General features: G+C 40.6%; 1 protein-coding gene across 3 annotated transcripts in view; it reads left to right on the top strand.

Annotated features, from left to right (window-relative positions):
- Nucleotides 1–12,285, top strand: part of tnksa (tankyrase, TRF1-interacting ankyrin-related ADP-ribose polymerase a) — an 81,692-nt gene that overhangs the window by 31,655 nt on the left and 37,752 nt on the right. For all 3 annotated transcript variants that reach the window (XM_062434040.1, XM_062434041.1, XM_062434039.1), the window contains exon 6: nucleotides 3,872–3,947. In XM_062434040.1, coding sequence (XP_062290024.1) covers nucleotides 3,872–3,947 — 76 coding nt within the window. The remainder of the gene's footprint in view (nucleotides 1–3,871; nucleotides 3,948–12,285) is intronic.

The raw sequence follows: 12,285 nt of genomic DNA, 5'->3' as shown, positions 1-12,285 counted from the left end.
TCTTTTTTGTTTGAATTCAGTCATCTGCTGCCACCACCAATTTTGTCATTTTGCAGCTCACTCTCTTTGTGTCAAACTGTATCCATGCGTCCCTCCTTTCCCTCCATCACCACCACCACTGCTTCCAAACACCCATATATACACACACACACACACACACACACACACACACACACACACACACACACACACACACACGCACACACACACACACACACACACACACACACACACACACACACACACACACACACACACACACACACACAAATACTGTCAGCTCCTACACTAGACAGGTGTTTCAGATGCAGAGATTCCAGCACATGAGGACCAGGGACACTTTATGTGTGCTATTGTTGCAGGCATTGGAGGCAGTGCATGTGGGCAATGTGTGTTTTCCATCTCTTGCATGTGGAAATGGCACAGCCTTCATTTGGGATTGTGTGTGGGTGGCTGAGCGCTCAGTGCCTCAACAGCCTCTCTCCCTCTCCCTCTTCCAGGCACATACATACACACACACACACACACATGAGGAAGCAGCTGGCCCAGCATAGCAGCACCCTAGTGTATTGTGGGGTCAGCAGGCTGTTTAAGTGTGAACTGTGAACTCAGTGTGCTGCTCTCACAGCTGAGCCACTGACTGGCTTATCACCAATGTCATTTTTTCCCCAGAAGAACTTACCTTTTTTTTGTGTGTGTGTTGTTTCAGGTAAAATAACTCCCACACATGACTTTGAGATATCTTTTTTTTTCTTTTTTCTTATTCCTGCCACTTTATGGCCCCGATCGTATCCCTGCACAGTGGTGTAGAAGAATAGGCAGAGATGGTGAAATGGCTCTGCAGTTGAATGCATTGACTTGATGATTGACTGAAATAATAATGAATGTTGCTGTCAGAGAAGGTATTAGAGAATATATGCAACTGCTGTCCAGTAAAGCAAATTTGTCCCTTTAAATTCACCAGTCAGCTGACAACAATCAAGCAAGTCAAGTCTGGTTGGTTAATTCAAAGTCTTTAGGTCATATCTTTTCATTTATAAGCTGTAAATATTGGACATGGTATCCAGTGATTTAACTGCGTAAAAGCTTTTTGACCCTTTAAAAGATACTTATAATGCACCGCCTTTCCTCAGAGTTCCCAAACAGAGATGTGAGGCTGAATCTTTCCCCACGATTAGTAAGATATGATAACATGGCTTCTGTCATCTGTCACAAAGCAACAGAAATACAGTGCACATTTTAAAACACATTTAAACACACACACTCACAAGTAGAATACGACTAAACTAAACTCTGTAACTGTCTACTGTTATAACTACAATGGCGAGAACAATGTGAAACAAACACATGGACAGAGTACAGTCCCTGTTTTAATTTGTTTAGGGTGATGCTCACAGAGGAAATCAAACTGTTTTTGTAGAAGTTTTTCTGGGCCAGATGGACTTTGTAGCATCGACCTGATGGCAGTAACTGGAAGTATTGGTGTGTGGGGGTGAGAGGGGTCCTTATTGATTAGAGTGGCTTTCCCAATTACTGAGCAGGTGTACCGTTCAGATAGGTGAGTTTGAGGTGAGCCAATCATTTTGCTGGCCTGATTAGTTCTGCAGGAGAGTTTTGCTTAGTGGTTTGTGGTGAGGACGTTGTGCCAGTTTGAAGATGAGTACAGATTCAGTTAGTGTCCTGTAAACCAGGGTTAAAATGTCCCTGCTGACATTAAAAGTCTTGAGCTTCCTCAGGAGGAGGAGAAGGAGCTGCTGGGCACAGAGTCAGTGTGCTGTGGAAAAGACAGGAAGGTGTCTATCTCTGTCCCAAGGTATTTAAATGATTGTACTTGTTCTACCAGCTGGCCTTTGTCAGTCTGGCTTCTCTCTGCTGCCACAGCACACCTTCTTATTTCTCGGTGATGTTGAGCTCCAGGGAGCTTTCCCGAAATGTCTGGACCAAGTTGTTTACTGCCTGATGGTATTCAGACTGAGGCATAGGTGCCAGTCAGGTGTGCCACCAGGGCCATATCATCTGCATTCATTAAAAGTGTCATTACTTCACTGCTGCGGGAGATGTTGGTGTAAACAGAGAAGAGAATGGGAATAAAAAGCAACCTCAAGGGAGCCCTGTGTTTAAAATCACACCAACTACAGTGCAGTAGAGTGTTTGTGTGTACAGTATTAATAGCAGAAGAGAAGCCCATGAATACAGTTGTAGTGTGGAGGTGTGCTGAGTGTCTGGCCACAGTCTCTAACATTTCATGTTTAAAGATCTTCTCCAGACATGCTTTAAGATTTAAAAATGCTCTGATTGTAATATTTTATGTTTGATACGTATTTTCTACTCAAAAAAATAATAATAGCAATTTGGTTACCACGTTGAATTCTTAAAAATCACACTCCTTCTCCCCTCATGTTTTTTCTTCTTTTCTTCTTTTTTTTTTTAAGTTCAACTGCTAGACACAAGATGCTTCCTACTTCACTGAAAAGTATTTTCTTAGTGTTTGTGCACTGGAGGCTTCAAGTGTGTATTGTAATTTTCTGTGGGCTTGGACTATGAATCAGATTACACAAAGTCATAGGATGCATTGAGAATATGAAAATACCTTCAACTGCTCCAAATGTAGATATTACATACAGAAATGGCTCACGTGTATATTTAATAACTTCTTACCATTAGCAAGCAGTGTAGGTGATTGGAAGGCTTTGAGATGTAATGAATATCTAGATTTAAGAAACAATAATTCTGTCATATAGTTTTTTTTAAAGTATTTTCAATTCTATTCACATTGTAGGCCTTTTTTAAATTTCCATTAATATGTATTTATGCATGATTGTGAGTACTGTCCCTAGTGGGCCACTGTAGACCATTTGTGTGAATTAATGGCCACATTGGTAACTAGATCAGACATTCCATTAGTGAATTCACAACAAGATGATAAAAATATTACTTAAAAGCACTTTGAGATATGTCAGTGAGCCACAGTTAGACAGAATCAAGATAGATGTGAGGATGATGATTGCTCACCCTGAATTTGTAAACATGGGGATTGACTTAGTTTAGATTCATATCCCCATCACTTGGCTGGGTCATGAGGTGCACACACACACACCAACACACACAGACAACACCATTTCCCCTCCTGTTTAATCCTCAAGATGTTGTTTGCATCAAAATGAAGCCTCACTTCCTGTTCGGGTACGAGCAACACACAACACAAAGCAAAAGAATGGTTGAACTGAAAGGAAGATGCTGAGGCATGTGAGCGAAGGTGGAGAGGAAGAAGCTTCGGATGGAGAGGGAGGGTAAGGATGAAAGAGGAAAGCAGGAGACAGCAGATAATGGTGGTTGGAGACGTGGAAGATACACAGGCAAAAGTAAAAGGAGAAAGGAAGATGAGGGGACCATGGAAGAATAGAAGAATAATCCTCTTCTTCCCATCTGACAGCTTCTTCCTTTAGGGCTGTCACAGGAATGATGGTTGGATTGGCCGCTGCCTTGGCAACACTTCCCAGTGGTCACCCAATGCCAGGGCAGCGAGCCCACGAACCAGGAAACGGATCAACAACGTAAACAAAAACTCTTAACTCTTCTGTAGCTGGCTCCAAGAGCTTTTAGTCAGCTTGTTGCAGTCAGGTTTACAAGAAAACACACACGTACACACACACTTCGAATCAACACACACACACACACCTCCCCGCAACCATTTCTTTCTGTCAGTCTGTTTCTGCAGATGAAATTTCCCTTCAGTCTCTGGCTTCTTATCTCACTCTCCCTCATTTTCTCCCCCACACTCTCCTGCTGAGGAGCAGTGCTAATCCTCTGTGGTGGTGGATGTTTTCTCTCTCTCTCTAATGTGCGTTTATGTGTGTGTACGTTTTTGCAGGAGTGGAAACGAGGAGAAGCTAATGGCCTTGCTCACTCCGCTCAACGTCAACTGCCATGCGAGCGATGGCCGCAAGGTAAGAACGAAGCATGTGCGCACAAAAAAACAAAAAACACACAAAGCAGTTACAAGCTCATCATTGGCATTTTCTGTATGACTGCACCTCAGGAAAGTCATTAGGGTTACAAAACCATCCAACTGATGCTTACAGGTTGTTGTTGTTGTTGTTTTATTTATTTTTTTCCCCAACCAGTGAAAGTGAAACAAATGCTGTTATTGGCACCTCCGGGCCTTGGTTGTATCCAATAATACGAGCACTCTCCAGCAGGCATCAACAGCCTTTCTTGGCTGTCAGTCATTAAAATGAATAGATGGAGACACAAACCTTTCAGTGAATAAATTAGCAGTCATGTCGAACAATAGCGGCGCAAAGCAACACGCAGAGCACCGGCAGATTCAGGGACGGTCCCTGAAAACCCAAAAAAACCCCCAAAAAAAAACTGCGACAGCTAATAATACATTTCAAGAATCGAGGGATTTACAAAAGGTGGAGATGCTAGATTATTGGAAGACTTGTATTTCTGTATTGGCACTTATTTTATTTGTTACAGCAGTGGCTCACATGTCATGTTTTCTTCTCAAAGCAGTTATCTGAACAATTTTCCAGCACAGATAATTACATCCTGCTGTTAATAGGTAAAGAAAACCACCCGTGATTAAGTTAGGGTTAAGGTTAGGGTTAGGGTTGGCTATCTAGATTTTAAACAAAGTTAGCAGTTGTGGTTAAATCAGCATTTAAAAAATTCAATCACATTTTTCAGCAGATTGGTTTTACGCAAAGTATACAAGTTAGTACAACACACAGGGAAGGTAAGCAACAACCTACCTGGCCTCTGGTTGACCCCACGCAACCAAGGAATAGTACAGAGCTGTGAGGCAATTTCAGCTTAGTGGCTGCAGCTGGAATTGCAGGTCACATGACACGTGGCTGACCCCAAAAAGACTTTCATACAAAATCATGACAGCCGTTAAATGATTAATACATGTGTCTGAGCATGACAAACCCTCATAAATGACCTTTAGTGCTATGTCATTTCAGTCATGAGCAGCAATAAAGAATAAAAAATCGCAAAGGGATGTAAGTTATTGTTATATCGGTCCCGTGTGTGGGTAGCTCGCAACACTTCTCTTTTTCTCTTAAAGCCGTGGTTGAGACACGGAGCACCTGGTTAATTAAGAGCCGCCCGAGTGTGCGTTCATTTCCGGTGCAGCGATGCACAAAGCTGAACATATTGAAAGAGGTTAAGTGAACTAGAATGAGCACAATTTACAAGTGCTTTCAGTTTCTTGTACAGGTCACCTCTGCTATGTAAAGTGTGTAACCTGTTTATAATTAGCCATATGTTGTACTTGCTTGACTAATAGCAATAATTAGATCAGGTGTTAGCAGTCGTATGTGTCTCATTCGCATGTTAATTCTGGTTTCATTAGATTCAAGAGTGGGTATGCTAAAAGTCAGGTAACACAACAAAACTACTTTGTGCCCTGTTATAAACTGTTCACTTAATATGAATTATTTTCTGACCGCTGCATTCCCCCATGCGTCCTCAGGGAGCCACGAGCCTCAGGTTGATGTGCTGTGTCACAGCGGTACGTCTGGCTTGCTGCTGATTAGCCCCTCGGATGAATAACTGGAAGGAAAAACAGCCTATTTTTTAGTTTAGTATTTTTCTAGCTTTAGTAGAAGCTGTCCCTGCAGTCCACCATATCACTGGTTTCCAAGCTGACAGCAGTAAAGACTGCTGCTTATCCGCATTTCGTTTGAGAGCAGAGAGAGACTGAAGTTCCACTCTGCAATGGCAATTGGCCAAACAGGTGTGAGGTCCCTCTTGGGGTTCTTGTGTGTGTCTCTTGGGCCTTACAGTCCAGAATCTTCGTGCTTTACTCTAACATGTTTTTCTCCTGAGGGTTGAAAAGCTTCTGAAACGGCATTTAGGTTATTTACAACAAAAAAAAAAAAACTAGTGGCATTCTTGTAGGGTGACTTACTATTTTGTAGAAACAAGTTTCATCTAAGTGATTGATTGGTTGGAGACATTTTTTTCAGAAAACCCGAGATTGCTGTAATTTATTTGTCGCTAAAGCAGAGCCCACTCTATTTTATTGGTTGCTATGACAACTGCCAGGACAACCAAGGAGCCAAAAGGAGCCTTTTACTCTGTACTTTTGATAACTGCCATATAAATGCTATAACAGCCTTGAGGAGGCTCTTTCCTATAATTACGGGTGCTTCAGAACTGTTGATGATGCTCAGCTGCAGCTTGTATCCATCATATCACCGTCATACCCGTAATTGTGAGAGTGCATCCTCCGGCAATTATCTGTGCAGGTGGCCTGCTGGGGACGTGATACCCCGAGGGAAAAACCGTGTAATTTGAAATTCTTTGGAGGTACAGGGAACAAACACAAGAGATCATTGAGAAATGTTGAAATGTAATGGTTCATAACTACATGAGATCAACTACTTCCAAAATATCAAAATGTGCCCAAGCGTATTCTGAAATGACCTCTTCTACACAATCTGTATTTGCAAATGCTCTTTAATTGCCCGGACTGAAAGCAGTCATGCTCAGAAGATGGAATATATTTTCACGCCACTGCAGTTTTATCCTCTTTATGGTCTTAAGGGGTAATTTAATGGGTTGATGGGGATGTACATTCCCACTGCTAACAGAAATTATTGAGTGATTTCTGCTTAATAAGTGCAGATACTAAGTGAAATGAAGTTGTAATGAGAATCTTCCCTCTTGTCACCGTTGTCCTTTCTGCGGGAAGTATAAGTTTACAGATAATGAGATTTGATTATAGAAAATAGATTATAATGCAGGTCCAGTATCTACACACAAAGACTCATCAAGTTGACAATATCAGATATCTGCACACTAACAGCCTTAAATACATTAGTTAGATGAGTTTAAATGAGCATTTATGTTTATTAATAGTTGTATTTTCAGGAGAGTAATAATGTGTGATGATGATGATGGTTTCACACTCAGTAAACTGCTTTTCCCGTGTAGTAGTAGTAGTAGTAGTAGTAGTATGAATATAATATAATGTGAATATTATTACTGCTAATGTTAAAATCAGCACCTACAACCCGCCAGAACCTGAGTTGAACAGATGAATGAAGTTGTTGACACATCATGGGCACAAATAACTGGTAACTAATAGGTTTACCACAAAAAACAGACATGATTAAAGTCATTAAAATGCCAAACAAGGCTGCAACAACTTATTTTTATTATAGATAAGTCTATTATTAATTAATTGATGAGAGTATAAAACATTGAAAAAAAGGGTTGAAAATGTTGATTACTGTTTCCCAAAGCCCAAGATATGACCTACATTGTCTTGTTTTGTCCCAAACAACAGTCTATAACCCAAATATATATATTTAGTTTAATATCAGAAGACAATCTTCACATTTAAGAAGCTTCAAGTGAGAAGTTTTTGTAGTTTGATACTAATTTTCATCAATTAATCAACAAATTGTTTCAGCTCTAATGTCAGAACACATGGCAGTAACTACACTACACTACACTACACTACACTACACTACACACAATTTAGAAAAAAAACATCTCTTAAAATCTGAATTTTCATTAAAGAAAGAAAAATAAATAACTGATAATTATTCCATAAAGTCTTCCATATGCAGGTGTGAGTAATAATAAAACAGATAATTGTGTGATGCAATAATCCCTTTTCAGATCAAAGCTCCAGTATTCACATGTAATAAAACAATAATTCAACTGTGGATGCACAATCTCATAAAAGAAGTTTACTGATGACCGGCTCGTAACACACACAACGACAAATCATTAGGAAGACATCATCATTACAGACAAAACGGAGTGTGTCACAATCCAACAGATTGATAATAATGATTGTCCTCTTAAAACTAGACAGGTCACTTCCTTCTCTTCCTGCCTCTCTCTCGCTCTCTCTCTTCCTCCTCCTCCTCCTCCTCCTTCGCAGTTTCATTTTAATTAGAAATGGCACAAGCTCTCGGTCTCTCCTCCTCAAAAACACACACTCGCGCTAACACACACACACACACACACACACACACACACACACACACACACACACAGATCTGGAGCATAAATGTTGATTGCGGCTGCCCTGGGTGAATTAAAAAAAGCTCTTGCTTGTACACAGCACACACACCAGATAAAAAGTGAAGCAAATTAAATAGAGAGACTAGATGAAGAGAAAGCGGTCTACTATGTGGCCAAAAGTATGTGGACACTCCTGAAAGTACGGGAGTTGTTCCTAATAGACTAGTTTCAATTAATGGGTAATAGTTAAACCTTAACCTTTAGCATCTCTGCATATTATTGCCCATGATTTTATTAACAATTAAACACAGGTGTAGTGTTTAGTATCCACATATGTTTGTCCTCGTAGTGTATCTAACCCTTTTTTGTTTCAGGAAAAATGTTCACGTTTTTCCCCACACAGCTCTAATTTTGGAAAGAGCCTTTTGTTCTTATTACACTGTGCTATAGTAAAGGCAGCAGCACTATAACATCCACTTCTGTGTGTGTGTGTGTGTGTGTGTGTGTGTGTGTGTGTGTGTGTGTGTGTGTGTGTGCACGCGCACGAGTGCACTCAGATGATTGAGGACCCATCAGAGTGGGATATTATTAACACAGCTGAGTGGAGAGCGTTATCAAGCTGCCTCTATTGAAACCTACTGCTCCCTCCTCCTTCCACCCCCTCCTCCCACAAACACACACACACACACACACACACACACACACACACACACACACACACACACACACACACACACACACACACACACACACACACACACTCTTGCTCCTGCATGCTTCCTCTGGAAAAAGGCCTGTGCTCTCTGACTACCCACTGAGCTACAAAATGCACACATACTCATTTTTTTTACCCACTTTTTTGTGACATTTCATTCCTGATCAGCAAGGCACTCACAATCACACATGAGCCAGACCACTCACTGCACCAGTACTTTACCCACCCTTCCTCCTGGCCACAGGTATAGACCTTCATGTGCAGAAAGGCTCATTTTAGCAGGAGCTTTGTTCCTACAGCCATGTGCACTTTAAATCAGTAACCTCATGTTAAGTTAGAAGAAATCCAGTCTGTGGTTTGTAGAGTGTCAATCCATGTTTTCGTCTCTCTTTGTTGTGTAACCGCTGTAATTAAGCATCCCTGTAAATCCTGTATACTGTATAACTCTGTATAATTCAGAGTGTATGCACCCACTGTGGCTGTCTATTTGTCTTTTTTTAAAGTTCAATTTTCCGATCTCATTTGAGTCAAAAAAGAGGAAAAAAATAAAAATCTCATTCATTTAAGGGAATACATTTCATGTCTGAACACTGTGAATGTATGTGTGCGTGTGTGTGTTTGTGAATATTGTGAATTTTGGATGTATAGCTCACCAGTGAGAATCATCACACCCACTCGCGTCCTATCTGGCATGAACATCAAAGACACAGACAACTGAAGAGCAACACAGAGATTCAGATTCCGAGAGAGAGAGAGAGAGAGAGAGAGAGAGAGAGAGAGAGAGAGAGAGAGAGAGAGAGAGAGAGAGAGAGAGAGAGAGAGAGAGAGAGAGAGAGAGAGAGAGAGAGAGAGAGAGAGACAGAGACAGAGACAGAGACAGAGAGAGAGAGAGAGAGAGAGAGAGCAAAAGAAAATATTTTAATTGAGGCCTTGTTTAAATGTTGATTATGAAAGCGGATCCTGCTGAGAGCGCCACGCTGACTGACTGTGGTTCGGCCCTGAGTGGTAGAAAAAACATGTTTCTTCAAAAGTGAACTTTTCAGGAATAGATAAATGGATATAGGACTCATAAAATAGGTTTTGAAAGCATTTTTAAGACCTTTAAGAGGTCTGTTAGTATTTTCTGGCTTTTGAAGAATATTTTATGTTCCAGTTTAATGTCAAATGCTAAAATTAGACATACTGATGCAAGCGCTCTCTCAGTTGAAATGTTATGGTTGACCTAGCTTTTAATTTACAATCCAATGAGGTTATTGTTCCAGTGCTGACGTCTCTGGATTGAAAAAGTTGCCAACTTGCCTGGAAAGTCTCCTTCGATATTAAAACTCTCATCTGTTGGTGTCCTGCGGGGTCCCGATGAGTTCGCAGATCAGAGTCGAGGCCGGCGCTCCTCTCGTCTTGGCGGAAGTTTGCTCATGACTCATGTTTACAAATCCAGGCGAACATGCACAAGGTCGTCGAAATGACTGAATTGTGCTTGACGGGAGATTTTTCAGAGTTCGCTCGCAAATGGAGCCCGATGCCCTCTCTGAGAGCGATTACACTTCTGCTCTTATGAAACAGGGAATAAACACATCCAGAGGCATCTGTTAACTGTTCAAGTGACAGATGACAAATAGGGTAAGGAAAAGTTTTAATAAACTTTTGGCAGTGACAAATCTAACCTCTTGCTTTCATGCAAGCCCGTGGCATGTTGTTGTTTGTACAGTTTTAGCTCACACAGGTAGTTTATGATGATGGATCAGATGTTATAAGCTTTGTTTCCCATAGAAAAAAATATTAAATTGAGCTTGAAAATTACAATTGATACAAGTTATTATTAATTCAAATACCCGCTGTAGTTTAAAAGAAGTTATCGTAGCCATGGTTAATATTTTTTATGTATTAGATACGTAAATAATTGATCACAAAACGAGAAAACAAGTTGTGCAGGGTTCAAATAAAGATTATTTCCAAGAGGCCAAGACGTTTGACTTCACAGCAATGTGGATGTTTGATAGCTGAAGATTCCCTCTTTCAGCTTTGATAAAAAATATGATTTTAAGCTGTTCATACACAACTTGTATACATGTATGTATCATAAACTGTAATCACATGGCTAAAGTAAACACCAAAGCAACGACTGTCAGTGTGGTAGTGTGACCTGGACCTGCTGTATGTCCACACTGAAGATCTGACCATTTATTGCTGAAATGCATGGAAACCAATTGAGTTCACAGCAAAAATCATGTTTTCATCATATTTACAATTTAAATGATGTCAATGGTGATTGATATTTTGACATGAATTCCTCTGGTGCATTTCATTGTAGGTAACTGGACATACATAGCTTGATACAGGCACTTCATTTTCTGTTACATCAAAGTAACACACAGTCAAATCTTTATTTAACTTGGCCCAGTATCCACAAGACTTACACACATATTGAATGACTCTGCAGCATACAATTCAGTACAGAAAGTGGTGTGTCCTTTATACAGTAAAGCAGACAGAGAGTAAGTCATCTGAGTTATATGCTGAAGACCATTTTTTACATTCAGTATGTTTCAGCCAATTCAGTGTATGTGCTAAATGCATTTCCTTCCTCAATAAACATTTACGAAGCTGATTTAAAAAAAAAGACTTAGTGGATTGTAACATTATTGTCAGCTTGCTAGCAGTTTTCTTCTTCGCTGCCTTCAGTGGTGCTTTGCTGCGCTTGTTGGTGGCGGATTAGCCCAAAACCAACAACAGGATGTTAATTATCCTACCCACATGTGGGGGCCCAAACATTGCTCCATAACACTACATTTTTTAATTTAGTTCAGTTTTTTTACATAACTACTATCTCCTCCCTACCTTCACCAGACCCTGGCTGTCATGCACAGATGTGGTAAAAACAAGTTATTTAGTTGTCTTAATTCATTGTTTTGTGACATTGGTTTTGAGGACTTTACATTTTACCTGTAAACATGTACAGGTGATGCCTTTGAGATATGAGGTTTCTAACTTGAACCTGAAAGATGACAAATATTAAACCCAGGATGTCCGTCTGAGATAGAAAGTGAGAAAGACACTTTCTGTTGTTTTGGAGGATTGTACAACTGAAGTTACTTTCTGAGCTGCTGAGCTTAAAACTTTCCGTTGAGCCCTCAGCTCCATGGAAAAGTCAGTGTTTATAGCTGGGAGGCAGAGCGCATAGACGGGTGATGGCTGAGATATCTGTGTGTGTGTGTGTGTGTGTGTGTGTGTGTGTGTGTGTGTGTGTGTGTGTGTGTGTGTGTGTGTGTGTGTGTGTGTGTGTGTGTGTGTGTGTGTGTGTGTGTGTGTGTGTGTGTGTGTGTGTACAGAAAGCATAAGATGAGAAGACTAGCTGTAGGTTATTTATCTTCCAAACTTTTGGCTGGACTGAGCTGTCAGCAGCTTACACTGTCTCTCTCTCTCTGTGTGTGTGTGTGTGTGTGTGTGTGTGTGTGTGTGTGTGTGTGTGTGTGTGTGTGTGTGTGTGTGTGTGTGTGTGTGTGTGTGTGTGTCAGAGGAATAGCACATAGATTTGCTAATATGTTTATTGATCCAGCCATCTGACCCTACTCATTTTG

Source organism: Scomber scombrus, chromosome 15 (genome assembly GCF_963691925.1).
Source record: "Scomber scombrus chromosome 15, fScoSco1.1, whole genome shotgun sequence".
NCBI lineage: Eukaryota > Metazoa > Chordata > Actinopteri > Scombriformes > Scombridae > Scomber > Scomber scombrus.
Note: the sequence above shows the minus strand (reverse complement) of the source record. Positions and strands in the feature narration are given on the sequence as shown.